The 19203-nt window shown below is 31.4% G+C and overlaps 1 protein-coding gene across 1 annotated transcript; it reads left to right on the plus strand.

Moving 5' to 3' along the window:
* The first annotated feature begins 6056 nt into the window (after positions 1-6056).
* LOC133309612 (serine/threonine-protein phosphatase PP1-like) lies at positions 6057-10740 on the plus strand. Its single transcript, XM_061510412.1, has 4 exons — positions 6057-6259; positions 7254-7813; positions 8155-8376; positions 9810-10740. Exons 1-4 carry the CDS (start codon positions 6085-6087, stop codon positions 9831-9833), a joined length of 981 nt encoding a protein of 326 aa, XP_061366396.1. The 5' UTR covers positions 6057-6084; the 3' UTR covers positions 9834-10740.
* The last annotated feature ends 8463 nt before the right edge of the window (positions 10741-19203 follow it).

The raw sequence follows: 19203 nt of genomic DNA on the forward strand, positions 1-19203 counted from the left end.
TAGTTTCTTTCTTTTTTGGTCAACTCTTGCTTTTACTCCTTTTTACTTCATTCCACCGCTTTCTTCTTTTTCTCTTTTTTTTTTTTTTTTTTTTTTCGTTTTTAGGGATAAGGTGGGCTAACGCAGTTGGTATGCTCCACGTCTTCAACTGGTGTTTGTGTAAAAGAACTTCTTCAGTCTTTTCCAACTTAGAGGATTTGGTTATTTGTAATATTAAAAATATAAAGTAAGTAATAATAATAAATCGAGATAAGTAATGTAGTACAAATTCAATTATCTATAGCAAGAGATTTTTCTTGCCGTGCATAAGAATTTCTAATTATGTAATTAGGTTTATTTTTTATCTATTTTTTTTTTTTGGTAAGCTATTAACATGAGATAAAGTTGTCCCTGTTAACTTTAAAATTACGTTGTTTTGGAGTTAATGAAATTAATGAAAAGTATTTTAGAAATTTTGATTTGCTTCTTGTTATATGAATTTTAACAGAATATTCTCCATTAATTCGCTAATTTTATTTCAAAATGACATAGTTTTATAGTTAATGGAGAAAGGATTAAACCCTGTCTAATTAATATTATAAATGGTAAGTGGGTTACTACAACAGTTACAGTTTTTTTTTTCCGTTTTTATTGGATGTATATGGTACATAAAAGAAGAGGTAAGATATTTATATTATTATTTTTCTCTATTATCAATTCATTATTATTCTAATTATCGTTGGATCAAATTTTTCAGAATTTTTTTTTTCTTTCTGTTCATCCCACTTTTTGTTAAGTTTGATCCAATGATTAGAGTAGTAATAGATTGATAGTAAAAAAATTAATAGTATGAATATTTTACCTCATAAAAAAAAATTGTTTTAAGCCACTAGATTTGGGCTAGTGATAAAAAACTTTGATAATTTATATTAAATTATATGTTAAATTTTCATTAATATAAAAAAAAAAAAGAATTTGTTTCGTTTGATTTAGATAGCGGTTCAGATGTATTTAAGAATCTCTGGTTTACGAGAAACTTACTGATCATTTTCAACAAAATAAGACAAAAGATTGTTCTGCGAAGTCTTGTTGGCAATTTATTGATCAATTAAATTATATTCAATCAAGAAAAACTTTAGGCTCTTTGTACCATATATATATATATATATATAGGCGTTAGATCAAAAAATATCAATGACTCTGATTTGTAAGCATGTGATACCATTGATATTTTTTAATCTAACGGCTCTCAGACGAGGTGTCAAACTTTAAATTTGACACCCGTGTCAAAGGATCCTACCTCATATATATATGGGTTTTCGTTTTATCCTTTAACATAACACAACAAACTTTCCTACTCTCACAATATTTTGTGGGGCCCACACTTTTTAAAACAAAAAAATAAATAAAAAATTAAGGCACGCAAAACGAATCTCTATAACATTATACAATCACTTTTCCTACAACATAACTCTTATAAAACCCTATATATATATATATGTGTGTCATGAGACCCACGCGTGGGTCGCGGTATAGTACAAATTTTAACTGTTCCATACAAATAAATTTTTAATATTATCATCATACTAAATTTTCGGTACAATGATAATTCAAAATAAAATTATAAATTATGTATTTTAAAAAATATATAATTTCTACGGAAGCCCTTTGTTTAAGCTTTAAAATTCAGTATAAATACTATTGACGCACAAAAGTTCTCTTAACTAGAATGCTGGTTCAAATTGGGGTGTGTATTGAGTCCCTTTAGCCATGAATTAAATAAAAATCAGAGATTGTACCAAAAATAAAAAATCAAATAAAATCAGAGATTGTCCCTTTAGCCATGTATTTAGTCCCTTTATATAACAGTGCCTTTTTTGTGAAAAGATGGAGTTCTCACACTATAAAATGAGATTAATTTCTCTGTGGCTTGGAGAGTAATGGTTTTCACCACTAATCTCAAAATATTTCTTGGATGAATTGAATTCATGACTTCGTTAGTCCCAGGACCTAATCCTTAAGCTACATTTTGCTTACCAACTGAAATGCAACTTGCGGTTCACAACAATTCCTTTTAAATAGACATTTTGCTATAATATTTGTCTTCAGCCAGAATTTCGGGTCAAACAATTCCCAGTCTTCGTGTATGTCAAGAAAACAAACTGGCCTATTTACGCAATTGCAAGTTACAACCGGACTTGCCATTCTGCATATTTCAAAACTATAGGAGATTTGTGTATTCTCATTTCTCAGTATGCAGCAGGAGGCCTGTGAATGTGATAGCTTTTCGATTACACTAGCCTGTTTCAGGTTTTGACTCAAAACAACTGATATTATAAGTCTATTCTCATACTTTTCATTTTTCATTCATTTCATCTATTCTTAAATATCCAAATATAGCCTTACTAAAATTTCTATCTTAAATACCACTTTAATGATGGATACCCGAGATCCTAATAATTCTGGTAAAATAAAATAAAAATTAAATAGGGTAAACTAATGAAAGGGCAAAGAAGTATGATTTGACAGATAAAAATAAAATTAAAAGAAAATAAAACACTGAAGGAAAAGACAAGAAGTAAGAACTAAAAGAGAAACTTCCACCACATATTTTGATGCAAAGCTTTGTCTGGAAGGAGAGGTTTGCATTCAATTATTTCACTGATAATTCTAAAACAGTTGCTAGATATTTTTGTTGAAACTTTAAGTGGACCCTCTACTCCATAAATACACATAGTTTTATCATTTTTTTTAAGTACATGATAACAAATATATATATATATATATATATATATATATATATATATATATAGGGCTTATCATTTCTCAAGCTGCCAGAGATAAAATTATCTCCGGTTACTAAATTATAATCGTACAAAGTTAGATCAATGGTGATAAAGGAAGAGAAAAAAAAGAATGATAATCATTCAAAGATGAATCAATTAATATAAGGAAATAAATAAACAAAACGACGTAGTTTTTGGGTAGCCGGAGATAAACTTATCTCAAGTTCCCGGAGAAATATTTTTCCCATATATATATATATATATATAGGGATATTATATGTTATTTTACCTATCTTTTTTCATACATATCTTATATATCATTCTCTAACATCTTTAAATCAGAATCGTGAGAGGAGAGATAAATGATAAAGATTAATTGAGATTCTGATCTAATAATATTAGAGAATGGTATGTAAGGCAGGCATGGAAAAAAGATGAGTAGAATAACTCATTCCACATATATATATATATATATATATATATATATATATATATATATGAGAAAAATATTTCTCAAGCTGCTTGAGATATATTTATTTAATGTCACTCGAAAACTACGTCGTTTTGTTTATTTATTTTCTTATATTAATTAATTCACCTTTGAATGGTTATGATTCCTTTTTTTTCTCTCTTCCTTTATGACCATTGATCCATCTTTATACGGTTATGATTTAGTTGCCGGATATAAAATTATTTCCGGCAGCTTGAGAAATGATAAGCCCTATATATATATATATAGGACAGGTTATATTTACAAACTTTTTTGTTTACAAACTCTTACAAACTACACTTTCTTCTCCCGGGAGAACACTAGTCACACTATCTTTTTCCCGAAAAACATAGTGCAATTTGCAAAAATTTATAAAAAAAATTTGTAAACGGATCCTTCCCCTATTTATATATATAAGAAATTAATAAAAATAGTATAAAAAATTATATAGTAATGTCGAACTGGGCTCAAGTAAGTAGACTAAAAAAATTCATAATTGAAGCAAACTTATCAAAATTGAATTTTAAGAACATTACAAAACAAATAAAATCAATTATTTCTGGTTTTGTTTAGTTGAATTTGAGTTTCCCAAACTACTTATACAGTGATTCATTTCTTTTAGCTTTCAGCTCAAGCTCGATTTTGTTTAATAAAAGTTGATTAATTCAGGTAGATTTTGATTATCATTCATGAAATCAAACCAATTCAACTAAAATAAACGCACACAATTGCATATGTATTTTTTTTATGATTTTTAAAGTAATTAATGATTATGTTTTAATTTGTTCTTGTTTTATACAATTTTTTAGACTAGTTCGCTGTTGCTCTAGCCTTTAGTCATGGAAAAAATATAGTAAAATTGTTTATGATTTGTTTAAGTTAGGCTAAAAAACTGATTGACTTGTACCAAATTAAACTACTTGAGATCAGTTTGGCTCCACCTCAATTCTCTAATTAAAACTAATTTAACTAATTCAGTTAGGGTTTTAAAAAAAATTGAATGATTTCGAACCATAAACATTCCCGATATTAACGAAACTAATTGAGATTAGTTTGGTTCACGTCAATTCTTCAATCAAAACAAATTTAACTAATTTGGTTAGCTTTTTGTTTTTTAATTGAATGAATTTGAACCATAAACATTCCTGATATAACTGCATGACTAGTCTAGTTTAGGTTTAGGTTTAGTAAATGTATAAACAGCAATATTAAAAGTTTAAAATGATAGTAAAATTTTGATTTGTATATATAGGCAACTTATTTAACTTTTCAATTTTTTAATTTTCAATAATAAACACTATTTATTTATCCTTTTATATTTAAAAAATGAGGTATCAAGCAGCTTAGCCTTTGTTAATTACTGTTCATCGAATTTCTGAGATGAATTAATATAAACATATGATTAATGCTATAAAATTTTCTCAGTTAGATGTAAATTTAAAATATAATAAAAAATTATCATTTTTATCGTTTAGCACAATGTTATAAAAACCAGACCGACTCGACAAAGTCGACCCAATACCCGGTGAACCGGTTATGTAACCGGTTCGATTTTCATATTGAACCGGCCATGTTACAGAATCGGTGTGACCCGGTATGACCCGGCCGGTTTTCCTAAAGATCGGTAACGCGGTCGATTCAACCGGTGACCCGGCCCGGTCTATAAAAAAAAAACTAATTTATTTTCATAAATTAATGTCTTCTTTTTTTTTTACTCTCAAACACAAATGATTTGTTTTCTTTTGAAATATTTGAGTGATTTGTAGCTTATTAACTTATATAGATTATGTACCTACAACACTAATATTATCTTGATTATGCAATATGCAGGGAATTTTGATTTGATTTATAGTTAGAGATATCGTTTACTGAACCTGAAACACTAGTATCACAAATATTATATGTTTGATTGATCTTTTGTTGGACAATGATGTGTAATTTATTATTTTCATATTAAAATATTTGAAATTTTGGTATATTTTTTTTACAAGTATTTAAGTATATATATAGTTTTTTTAATATAAATTATAGATTTACTTATAGTTACCGTGTCATGCGATTGAACCAGTGATCCATTAATTGAACCAGTAACCCAATACCTCAACTAGATCAATAATCGAACTGAATTTAATAACATTGATTGGTTAAATTACTCAATACATTATCTCTATTCAATTTAAGTCTTCATACGATTTATTGAATTATGAAAAAAATAAAAATAAAAACCAATGCCTTTTCAAAAGGTTCATCTTTTTTTAAAGGGTAAAATGTGTGTCATTTTAAAGGATATAAAGTTGTGTCATTTTAAAAGAGAGAAAAAGATAGATAAAGAAGGAGAGAGAGTTGACAAAAAAAATAAAGGTGTGAGTCCCACTTCTTTGTGAGAGTGAAATGATATAAGTTGTGTCATTTAAAAAGATAAATACTTTTTCCTTTTTTAAAATATAATAAAAAAAGAAGAAGAAAGAAACGATATCTGTCTGGCTGTCAGCTAAGTAAGCCATCCTTTGGCCTAGTCGGTTTTGTGAAGAAAGGAAGTGTCATCACTCATCTCATCATCACAATCAATTATATAACTTTTCCTCTGTCCATAATAAAAGAAACGAACAAACCATTTCTCGAAAGGAATGCGTAAAACTAAACCTGATCCTGAAACGACACCCCTCTGCGACCGAAACGACAGTTACTGGGAACATTTCATCTTATTCTTATGGTGAGTTTCAGCGAGGCATGAAATTTGCTCACTCCTCCTCCTCCTACAGTTTGAGCCTTTGCATCTTCATCTGAGAGAGAGAGAGAGAGACGTTGATTTGGGGAGAAGAAGAAGAAATGGAGCAATCAGTTGTGGATGACATAATCAATCGTCTGCTTGAAGTTCGCATCCGTCCAGGGAAGCAGGTTCAGCTATCGGAGTCAGAGATCCGCCAACTCTGCGTAGTTTCTAGAGAGATTTTCTTACAACAACCTAATTTATTGGACCTCGAAGCACCCATCAAGATTTGTGGTATTCTTTTTTTTCCTTTGCTTTTAACCTATGTTAAGATCTGTAGCATCTTATTTGCTCAAAATCAAACCTAGACCGCTTTTATTACTTCTAAGGTTTCGCTTTAGACATGATCTGAGTTCTTTTTGTCGCTTTTATATATATATATGATCCCGTGTTCTCTTCCCTCCTAGAATACTACAAGATTGGCTTAAGCGTTATACTGTAATCTCCTTCCAAATTTGCAGCCAAAATTGTACTCTTCATCATGTTTGAATGATTATCTGGTTTCCTTTTGTATGTTTACTGATGAGTGTGTTCTGGACTGGATTCGGAGTGAAGTGTTTCTCTTTGTGGAATATAATTTTTTTTGTTGAAGTTTGTCTTTTGTCTTTCCTTGCCCTCGACGAATATATGTATAGCAGTGAGTAATCATATTATGTGAGCTTTGAGGATTTGCATTATTTGTTTTCCGGATTTGATGTTGTGTGATTGTATTGGGTAAAAAGAAATACATGAAGAGTGCCCGGAAAGTAGCTCTCAATTAACATCACTCGTCTTGTAGTAACAATTTATATCATGTTGGTTTAGTTAACTTAAAAGTGAAATATCAAGCCTCGTAAGATAAACTGTTTTGTTAATTAATTTTTGTTATTCCCTCTCTTCTAATGCTTGCAAATTTAATTCCTGTGCATTAATGTGTTTTTTTTTTTGGTGTTCTGGATTCATGGTGGAAAGCCTGAAAAGGTTTAGGGACTAAGATCTTGGCGTCTCTGATTACTAGCGGTATAATTGTTTTTAACATAAAGTCCGATGCATCTCTGTCAAATCTGGCATATGATCCATATAGAGGGCTCCACATAGTGGGATATGACTTTGTTTTTGTTATGTAATCCATGTACTGTATTCCCTCATATTGTTTGTAGTTGTACTGTATAATACTCTATATTGTACAGAGAAGAAAAATATCTTGTTTGTTGAATGATTTCTAGATATCCTTATATTGATGTTTCAGGTGACGTACATGGTCAATATTCTGATCTTTTAAGGCTTTTTGAGTATGGTGGATTACCTCCTGAGGCCAACTACTTGTTTTTGGGGGATTATGTGGATCGAGGGAAGCAGAGTTTAGAAACAATTTGCCTTCTCCTTGCTTATAAAATAAAATATCCCGAGAACTTTTTCCTGTTAAGGGGAAACCATGAGTGCGCTTCTATAAACCGGATATATGGATTTTATGATGAGTGCAAGAGAAGGTTTAATGTAAGGTTATGGAAGACATTTACAGAATGCTTCAATTGCCTGCCAGTAGCAGCCCTTGTTGATGAAAAGATTCTGTGTATGCATGGGGGACTTTCTCCTGACTTGCATAATTTGGATCAGATTAGAAATTTACAGCGACCCTCTGATGTTCCCGACACAGGTTTGCTTTGTGATCTCCTTTGGTCTGACCCAAGCAAAGATGTTCAAGGATGGGGAATGAATGACAGGGGAGTTTCATATACATTTGGTGCTGATAAGGTCTCAGAGTTTCTTCAGAAACATGATCTTGATCTTATTTGTCGTGCTCATCAGGTTAAATTCCTTCCTTAATGTCTTACCAGGTCTTCAGGATTGAGTTTGTATACCCATTTCTATGACTAAAATGAGTTTGAAATATATTTCCAGCAATCCTAATGTATCTGTATGCATAATTTCAATTACTTTATTCTATTTGAACTGGGGATTACTTTTTCACCAGTAAATGTGACGCAATGTTATGCATGGAGCCCAAACATCTTCAAATCCCATGCATTGTCTTTGGCATCGATGCTTCATTCTGTACATTGTTTTGTTATTGGACTGGAGGATAGTAGGTTTCGATCAACTATACTATTAAATGTAAATTGTTTTTGTTTTTAATATGTTTTGACCAGGTTGTGGAGGATGGATACGAGTTCTTTGCTAACCGACAGCTCGTAACAATATTTTCAGCACCTAATTATTGTGGGGAGTTTGACAATGCTGGTGCTATGATGAGTGTTGATGAGACATTAATGTGCTCTTTCCAAATATTAAAGCCAGCTGATAAAAAAACAAAGCACAATTTCGGAAGTACAGCCACTGCTAAGCCTGGAAACTCTCCAGCAGGTGTAAAGGTAGGGAGATAATTTAATATTTGCTGGCAAGACATGCACAACATCAGTAGTAATACTTGCTGTTGCAATTCATACACAACATCAGTAGGTACATATCTTTTGATGCATGTGACTTGTGAGAGATATGTCTTTTGATATAAGATCCATCACATAAATGTAAATATTTGTGAATGTCAATATTCATTGTGAATTGGCATTTTCATGCACACTGCCTGGTTTTTGCAACTGGCTGAGAATTGATCTATGACTGTGTTATGGAGGAATTAAATTACAATAAGTGTATGTCATGCATCCTAAAATATGATTTATTGCTTGCTTATTCCTTCAAAAAGTAATACTTGAAATAGGCACTCGATATGATTTCATAAAACTAGGAGAGGAGCTGGTTGTGCTTGAGATTAGATGACTAGCTGGTTGGTGAAGACATTCACAATTTTCTAAGTTATCTCGTAATAATTTTTTTTTCTCATATTCGATTTGGTAGTTTTGTGGGATTTCCATAGGTTCAGCGATTTGTGACATTATTAGGATAATTGGAATGATCTTTGGGGACGTTTGGTAGAAGAGAAATTTTTTTTACTTGGAATCACGATTTCCAGGAATATGGTGGAAAAATGAGTTTCCCGGATATATTATCAAAAAGTTATTTGATAGGTCAAAATATTTCTGGTAAAATTGTTTTGACTTTTGATGCAGAGAGATTACGAGGGTTATTTTTGTCAATTTTTTGTGTTAAATTTTCCCTTGCCATTGGAATCCTAGAATACCACCCCGGTATTTTCAGAAAATTTTACACAAAAAAAACCCTGGAAAAATTAGATTTCCGAAAAAAAATTTAGAAATCTCGTATCAAATGTGGATAAATAGGATTATCACCCTGAATCCTAAAAAACCCTTCTACCAAAGTATCTTATTTCATGTGCTAATCATGGTAGGAAACATTTGAGGAATTGAACTTAGCAGTGTAAAAGATACACAGTAACGAAGCTTTTCAACCAAAGCATGCATCAATGCAACCAAAGCCATCAGATGTATAAATTGTTTCATGTGGTTCCCACCACAATCAGTTACATAATGGTTGCTGTTGCATTCATGTTGCTTTGGGTGTGAAAATTTTATGCTAAATCGCTGAACCATACCATGTACACAGATTATACCCGCAGTGCAGGGATTCGAATCTCACTGGATGCACTCATGACCTGGGAACGCTATAAGATGTGTTAGTGGGGATTAGTCCTACTCACCAAGGGTTTGGAGACACCTCGTGGTAGACCAAAAAAGTAGCTAAACTATAGCAATGTCCTATTATATCACTGCGATTACACCACATCACTTGGCATTACTAGTATCCATGTTTTCTATTTTTCATCGTTCACACTTAATGCATTTAGCAATATATTCTAAGTTTTTCTCCCTCTCCCTGTGCCTTGCAGTCCTTCCTGGGTGCGAAAGTATGAAATTAATATTGGGGAAAAGGTTGCTGCGACTATTGGCTGTCTTGAACTCCTACTGGTTGCAAGAAAAGGAAAGCGTAGTTCCATTTCGTCTACTGTGATATTTCGGAATTGTAAAATCAAAGGGAAACACCATCATGAACTATGTAAACCATTGTTTTTTATTGGTACAAATTTGCATTTCAAGATGGAGAGCCATAAATCTCCTTGTCTTCGTTGTACACGAACAGTTTGTATATTTTCTGAATTGTAAGCTTCTCAAGAGTAGATGGATACATCCGGACCTGTTGCTGGGAACCATTTAAAAATGGTTACGATTGGCATATGGATGGCGGATGAGGTGGTAAAACAGAATATGGTTGAATCTCTTATTTTCTCGTTTTGGTTATCATTTTTTCTTTTAGTGAGGAATCTTGCTTTAATTTGGGATCTCCTACGATTTTACTTGATTTCCTCCGGAAACTTGATTCGAGGCATTGGACGGAAACAAGAAAGCTTCCCACCTGGCAGTAGTTTTGTCATTTGTGATATTGCTTTGTAATAGGATCGCTTGATTTGTCGTTCTCAAGATGTTCTCGCTGTAGAACTGAGGGGCTGAAGGAGTAATTAGACCACACAGTAACTGAAGAAAAATGGGCTTTGACGCTGACTAAAGTTTATTGTTCCCGTGGCTTAGACGCAGTTTTTATCCAGCTTCTGCGTACCTTAAGTTAAGCTTTGTTACCACTAGCAGGGGTTCTTGCATGTTAACATTCGGTAATGCTGCCCGCTGGTTATTCCACTATATATGATTAACTATGTGTTTGTCATTTTTAACTTGGGTGGTTCCACTGTGAAGCATATGAAGACACTGTCCATTTTTTCTTTCTCTTTTCCTGTGCAATGGAATTTATGTAAAATTGTGAGTATAACATGAGATATCATATTTTTTGTTGCATAAGAAAATATAATCCCTTTTAACTATTAAACAAAAGAACGGCGGAGTAATAGTTTCTGGAAATCATTTCGTGTTAAGTAACATCTTTAAATATAATCGGTCACAATTCAGAAGAGAAGAAAATAGGGAACTGGTTTACGTGTTGTCACTCGATGGGGCAACCTGTCTCATCAGTTAAATGGACGGGCAGGTTGAATTTTTCAATTCATCTTAAAAGTGGGGTGGAGCGGACTCATTTTCTGCCAGGCATAGACGGACTGAAGCGAGTCAGTGTAAAATAGGTTCGGACTGACGGGCTAACTCGCCAAACGAGACAGGGCGGACCGAATTTTTCAGTCCACTTTCAAAAGCAGAATAAATTAACTCATTTTTTTATAGGTAAAACGAGCCAAGCTAGGCCGCCCACTTTATCACCTCTACGTGCGTTGGTTAAACGAAAATTACATATACGGATATGCATCAAGCCCAGTCCTATAAACTGACTTTAGATAGCGCATAAATGATAATAAAATACTTAAAAGATTTCTAGCATGCCAAACAATGATTGTTACAATGAGAATTTATAATCTGTCTATTAACTTCTGTCAACTTCAACTAAATTATATCCAAGTGATATCCCACTACGTCAGCAGACTTAAACTTCTCTGAAAGGTTATCATTACTTGCTTTAAAGAAAAAACTTGTGGCCACCTAAGAGACAACTGGCAAACGGATCTTAATTGTAAACGTAGTTATCTGCCGACCCTCTAAACGAAATCATTGCAATAGCACACAAAACAGTCTGAGTAGTACTGGTAATTAACATAATCAATTAGTGATGATCAAAAGCCTGAGATAAGTGTCCTTCATTGCATCGTCCACGATAGCACATTGACAACGAGACTAACTTCAGGGGCACACATTAGGCCACGTTCAGAGCCAAAACTCTCATGAAAGTGACCCTCATTAGTCTTAATCTTATTTTCCAAACTACTTATACTCTTTGATGTTTATTATCTGATAATTCTCCATAATTGAATTCTGAGGGACCCTCCCTAGCGGACCATTCAAGATGGAGCTGATTTTGTGTGCTCCAGACCAAACAAAAAAAATTGATGGGGCAGAGGTGAGAGAAAAAAAAAAAAGTTAAAAAGAGAGAAAAAAAAATTAATTCACATGTTAATTTCTTAATAAAAAAATTATGATAGTCCTGAATCATATTAAATTTTTTTTTTCAAAATGGTCTAAGATCAGTTTTAATTATCTACTCACCTCGGTTGAATAACCGATTAGAAAAATATTATGTGTAGTTGTTTACTGAAAAGATCACTCTGGAAGCTATTGTAGAGGTAATGTCACGTGGATAGGACCGCGCTTAGCAGTTGGGATATTAGTGGGCTTATCATTCGATATACTTTTGTACATTTATTTTTATAAAGTCATTCCATTTGCTAATAGTAAATTAAACTAACTAGAAGTTGGAATCTTTCTCAGCAACCCAAAATAAAAAATTGTAATCTTTCTGGGACATCAGGAAAGTTAGATAATTTGTTCACAGAGATTATGATATTATTATTATTATTATTATTTTTATATTACATCTCGAATACTAACGATGAATAGTTAAGATGTTTTGTTAGGCTTTTTGGGAGTTTAGAGGGGGTAAAGGAAATCCAAGGAGGAGAAGAAAGAGAAAAAAAATGAAGAACTCTCTTATTTAAGAGTTAAAAAATACGGTAAGGAAGAAAAATGATAGGTTAAGAAAATATTTTTATCATTTTATCATTTTTTAAAAAATTAATATAAATATTATATTTTACAAATGAAATTAAATTTAAAATTTTTAAAAAAATTAATTATGTACTTTTCACGATACTAAAAAATATTATATTTTAAACAAAAAAAATTCGTTACAAATGACAAAAATTTTGTTAAAAAATACTTTTTGAACATAATTTTTCCATCGAAAAACACTTGGCCGAAAGGTAAAAAAAATTTATCCGTCAAAATTCTTACTTTTCCATAGAAAAATAAAGCATTAACATAATATTTATTTAATTAATTCCGTCTCAAATTTTCACGCGGATTGATCACATTATTTTTTTAAAAAAATTTATGAAAAAAATACGTTGAAAATTTTTGATTGAAAAATAAATTTCGTAGAAAATTTTCACTCAGATGGTAATATGGGGTAAGGTTTCACGCAAATTGATGGCATATTCTTTTTTTAAAATTTTGGTAGGACATTTTCAACGGAAAAAAAATTCCGTTTAAAATTTTTGATGGAAAAAGATTTCGTTAAAAATTTTCACGCAGATTGATTGTGGATTGGTTTTGCCTTTTTTTTTTCAAAATTTTCGACGGAAAAATATTCTCTCTATTTTTTATAAAATATCACCTTCATAAAAAAATTCTATTACTATTTTTGGCAAAATAAATTTTATCCGTATTTGAGACTTTTCTATTAATATCTCATTTAAAAATAATTCACAATTATATAATTTTCTCATTTTTAATGCTTATGGCAGATAAATAATTTCTAATATTTTGTCTCTCAAATTTCCCAAATTAGGGGAAGTTTAATTTTAAGGATGAGAAGAATTTTGGAAATACAAAAATGTCCAATTCTCTTTCTCTATTTTTTTAAGCTCACAAAATAAAGAAAAGATATAAGTAAAATATTCTTCTTCCTTTCCTTCTCCTCTAAATAATGGCTCCCAAACAAAGCGTTAAGTGTTGCTTTTTGTTGAGTCTCTTAGGGTGCGTTTGATATAGGAGATATTTTTTCTTATCGGAAAAAAAGATTTGGGGAAATAAGGTGAGAAATATTTTTTCCCGGATAAGTTTAAAAAAAATGTTTGGTAAGTCAAAATTTTACTAAAAAAATTAGGTTAATTTTATTGATGTTATATTTGATTGGTAGTAAAATATTGATGGAAATCTGAACCAAAATTACTCATTATTTTGACACATATTATTGTCTAGGACATTTATCAAATGAAAACATGTTTTCCGGTGTGGCAAAAAAATAATCCCATGGATAATGTGGAATTTTTTTTTTGCCAATATATAATTCAAAACCAGATTGATGGAAACAAATTATACCAGAATTTTTCTTTTCTTTTTAATCGTATCAAATATGATAAACAAATTTTTTTCACCCCACTTTCTCATGACTTCACCAAAATCTATATACCAAACAGTCCCTTAAGCAACAATTATCATGCTTATCTCAAAGATTGAAGTCAGAATTTTATTAGAAAATAAAATGTAAAACCTCATTTCTAATAACACTGCAGTGCAGAATAAGAAATGGATCATTTTATAAATTTTAAGCGCACACTAAAAGTCACAGTAATTGTAGGGTTCACTAAAAGTCACAGAATTTTATTATAAAAAAACAAAAAAACACGAGGTTAAAAAAAAAGTAGTCAAACTCTGATTCTGCCGTGGCCTCCATTTTCTATTACAGTTAGGTTTGGGTCATTGTGGAGTAGGGACTACGGACGGGTTCCTTTAAATTTGAAATTAGAACGCTTTCCCAATAGCGGGGCAGCACTGCCACTGAGCAATCCACGTGATAAGCCTCAAAACTCAAGATAGCTTATTACACACACACCCTTCCTTTTTCTTTTTCTTTTTTTAGTACTCATTTTAAGTTCTGTTTTGGATGAATTTTTTTCTTTAAAAACTATTTTTTTCAAAAAAAAAAAAAAAAAAACTTTTTACTTTAAGTTTATTTGGATGTTGTTTTTATAAAAAACAGAAATAATATAAAAAGTCAAAAATCTATCTTTTTTTAGAAGCTACAAATTTTAACTTCTACGAAAAACAGAAATCAAAAGTCAAATATTTTTATAAAAATATAAATAACTTTAACTTTTGTTAAAAATACTTTTAAATTAAGAAAGAAATAAAAATCACTTTTTTCTAAATCACGAAACAAACTGGTCAACATAAATACAAAAACACTTCAACTCCTGCACAATAGTTGTAGAGAACCTTGGGATATACCATCTCAAATGCTAACTCAAAGGGTGAGAGTGCCCAAGACTTTATAAAAGCCACATTAGTTGCTCACACAATCAATGTGAGACTATATATCTCAACAATAATATTTGTTAACTGGTCAAGAACTTGAATCCAAACACAACTCGTTGCATTTCATGGGTTAACATGACATAACATCAAAAAATTAGAATTTAAAAATAAATAAGTAAATAAAATGAAAACAGAAACGAAAATGAAAGACCAAGATAAAGAAGACTCCAAAGCAGTGTTTTAAAACCCGGCTCGGATCGGCCGGGTCGACCCGGGACTCGGTGATCCGGTGGGTTCCCCGGTCCGAGCGGGTAGTTGGACCGGTTATGCAGTCAGCCCGGATTGGACCGGTTGACCCGGCCGAAACCCGGCGACCCGGTTGACTCGGGTTAAACCGGTTTTTCCTTTTTTTTTTTTTTTTTTTTGGTAATTTTTTTTTTTTTGTTGATAAGAACTCTTGAATTAAATCATATTCATATTTTATGATGAATATGATTAAAAGTAAGATGAAAATAATAAGGTAGTTTAGATTAGTGTAGTATCGTTTATGTAATTTAGTTGCATCTTATAATGATCTCATGAAGTTAAGTGGTGATAAACACTGATGGTCTCATAATCTCATCTGAACGGTGGACACTTTTTTCTTATAGTGTATATTTCATGCATACTATTTGTTATCATGATTTAATTTATCTGTATCATGTCAAGCACAAAAAGTGCATTTAACTTATATTGCATGGTTTAATCCAATATTAGGATACGGTCTAGAGCTAGAAGCTTAGAAGTATATAATATTTGCTATCATTGAAAACCAATTTATTTCTTGAAGCGCATTGATAGTTTTCTTATATGAATTTTTATTAATATAAGTAATATTTTTATATTTTTAATATGTGAACAGTAAACCGGTTGAACCAGTGACCCAGCGTCCCAGTACCTCGACCGGTTCGATGACCGGTCCGAGTTTTAAAACACTGCTCCAAAGACCACGATAAGAAAAACACAGAAACATTTTGAATTAAACATAACAAAGAAATTCATTAGAAAGCAGAAGACAAGTAATTTTCAGAAATGCCTGCATTATGAGAAGAGAGGGTGCAGAAGCAATTTATGGGAATGATAGTTGACAGGAAAAAAGATGTGAAGAAATGCAAACTAGGAACAACAAAATTAGAGGACAAAACTTTATTTTTTGTTAGAGAAATAATCACCACTTACTCAAAAATCAAAATAACCAACAAAATGACAAGGAATCGGTTTAAAAGTGGGAAGAAAAAAGAGCATTCTGCATTCTCTGTTGAATGAGAAAATCCAGGGAAACATTGCTGCATATTCACTAAGAAAAGGTGAAAGAGCTGCCAAAGAAGATTCAATAATAGAGGCAGAATCTTCTTATGCCTGTACAAGTATAATAAATTTTACAAAACATTTTAATCGTTTATTTTTGTATATATTATGTTGGTAATATATAGTTTAAAAATATGAGGTAGGTTATATTTATAAACTTTTTTGTTTACAAACTCTTACAAACTACACTATCTTTTTTCGGGAGAACACTCGTTACACTATGTTCTCCCGGGAGAACATAGTGTAATTTGTAAAAATGTTTAAAAAAAATTTGTAAACGAATCCTTTCCCTAAAAACATTAATATAAATAATTAAATATTTTAATAAAAGTAAAACTAAACTAATAGGATTAAGTACTATTATTATAAAAATCTTAAGTTTTATTCTTATTTATGAAACTTTACGAATAAATTTTATTTTATTTTTGGTAAGCACGAATAAAAATTTTTAAAGTATCGAAGAATGTAGTATTTTTAAAAATAAAAATGAAAATTTGTTTTGATTATTCAACCAAATAAAGCGTTCTTTGCATTTCATTTTCTTCGCCGCCCCTGTTCCACGCAAAGTGGAAAACCTCACTTCTAAACATTTCTAATTTGTTGAAAATTGAGGATGATGATAAGCACAGAGCATATGGTCCCGCTCCCGCCCCGCCCCGCCCACCACGGTCAAAAACCAAACAGCTCCCATTTTCAAAATTTTCACCCCATAAAAGGGTTATATTATTTATGGGAAAATATTTTATTTTTTTAAAGGATATAAATTGTGTTATTTTAGGGGCTTATAAATATGTATTTCAAAGAGTATAATTATAATATTAAAATTATATTTTTTTGCTTTTCATATCAGTTGATAGGTTTTGAAGAGAAAAAATAAATTACAACTTTAATATTGTAACTATGTATTCCCCGAAATACATAGTTATGAGCAGCTAAAATGACACAAATTATATTCCTTAAAAGGACAAATGATTTTCCCATTATTTAATGCGTGACTTACATTTAAATTATGAAAATAATTAATACAAACCTTATGAACTTAATATACATAAAGAATGGGGTTCAATTTTCTTATGTTATTGGAGATAAGTATCTCCTACTATAGACACATGATATAACGGGGCCACCACCCATTAAAAAAAGAAAAAAGAAAAAAATGGTGGCACTATTTTTTATGTGAGAGTGGCATAAGATAACTCTCTGATGTAAAATGAGAGAATAATTTTCGATAAAGAATTGTTTGTCAAATGCCAAAAGTTAACCCAAGTCAGCACTAAGAGTGTGCATGACAACCATTCTGTTCTCTGACATTGTAACTGTAAAGAAACAATTTTTTTCTATTTTTGTGTCTTGTAACAATTTCTTAGGAAAAAAAAATGTGTTTGATAACATGTTCTATTTTTATTTTGAGAATGAGAATTGCGATCGATAACAAAACAAATAATATAATAAAAAGTAATTCCTATTAAGCATAATTTTTTTTTTGAATCATCATTTTCCTTTTCATACGGTGTGGTGGTGGTGGTGGTAATGGTGGCGGCGGCGGTGATAGTGGTGGTGTGGTAATGGCATGGTGGTGGTGACGGCAATGGTTGCTACGATGGTGGCGATAGTGGTGACGATAGTGGCTGCGGTGATTGTGGTGGTAGTAGTGGCGATTGTTGTGGCGTGGTGACGGTGGCGATGGGGGTGGCGATGTCATAGTGACAGTAGTGGCTACGGAGGTGGTGGTGGTGGCAGTGACCAATGGCGGATCCAGAAAATTAATGAAGGGTGGATATTGTTCAAGTACATATAGATTTTGGTTTGATCTAGAATGCGACTTGCGAGCAGATGCCGGCTGGCTGGGTCTTGTTTAGATCTAGATTTGGACAGATTGCGACTCAACTTGACCGATGATGGAGAAAGAAACAAATGTTTCAAATTCTAATGACGAAGATTGTGGTTTGAAAGGAGATGAATCAATATGTAGATGCAAACGAGCTCTCTATTGTTAGGTTTGGATAATGAAAGTGGAGGAGAGAGAAAAAAACTCACGAGAAAATAAAATAGAAGGAAAAAAATTAAAGGGACAGGATATCGTAACAATCAACTAGAACTAGGGTTATCACCAATATTACTACCAATCAATTTCAGCGTTAGATCGATTATGTTGATCCAACGATTATATTTATTTTCATCTTGTATGGTTATTATCCCCATTAAATATGGAAAATCATAATCATACAAAGGTGAAAATAAATATAAAGTATTAAATATCGAAAATCATAACCATACAAAGATGGAAATAAATATAATCGTTGGATCAACATAATCAATCTAACGTTGAAATTGATTGGTAGTAATATTGGTAGTAATCCTATTTGGTTGTTACAATATTCTACCCAAAATTAAATTGGGAAAATTTGAACTTTAAGAGAAAAATATTTTTATATTTTTTGCATCATAATTTAAGGGTGGGCACTTGCCCCCCTTCTCTAACACTTCCATCCGCCTCTGGCAGTGACAGTGACATCGTGATGGTAGTGGCAGCGGTGACGACACTAGTGGTACAAGGACGGCGGAGACGATGGTGACAATGGTCGTGTCGGGATGATAATGGTAGTGATGGAAAGTGATTGAGAGAAAAAACATAATTTTTTTAATTCTTTTTTATGTTTCCCTGCACAAAAATTCAACTCGTTCATCGTAAAAACAAAAAAATAAACCGATTTTACCAAACTAATTTTCTATCTATTTTTATTCACGAAAAAAAAAACTGCTTCCGAATAGACTCTTAAAAATATATATTTTTGGGTAAACAAATTATTTTATTATGAAAGTAAGCAATTATACTATATTTATTATTTATTTAATTTAAACCACAGTGTGATCTTAACCGACTAAAATTCAGGAAAAATATAATATAATCTGTTCAGTTTAAAGATAAATGTTATTTAAAAAAAAATCAAATGCTTCATTAAAATAGCATAAATGCCAAGTTTATTATATTATTCTGGTTTTAAATCAATTTCCTGAGATTATTTTTTCTATTTCCGAAACTTGAATCAATAATTATTAATGTTTTTT

Source organism: Gastrolobium bilobum, unplaced genomic scaffold (assembly GCF_033153095.1).
Source record: "Gastrolobium bilobum isolate Gb01-03AN ecotype WA unplaced genomic scaffold, APGP_CSIRO_Gbil_v1 utg10104, whole genome shotgun sequence".
Lineage (NCBI taxonomy): Eukaryota > Viridiplantae > Streptophyta > Magnoliopsida > Fabales > Fabaceae > Gastrolobium > Gastrolobium bilobum.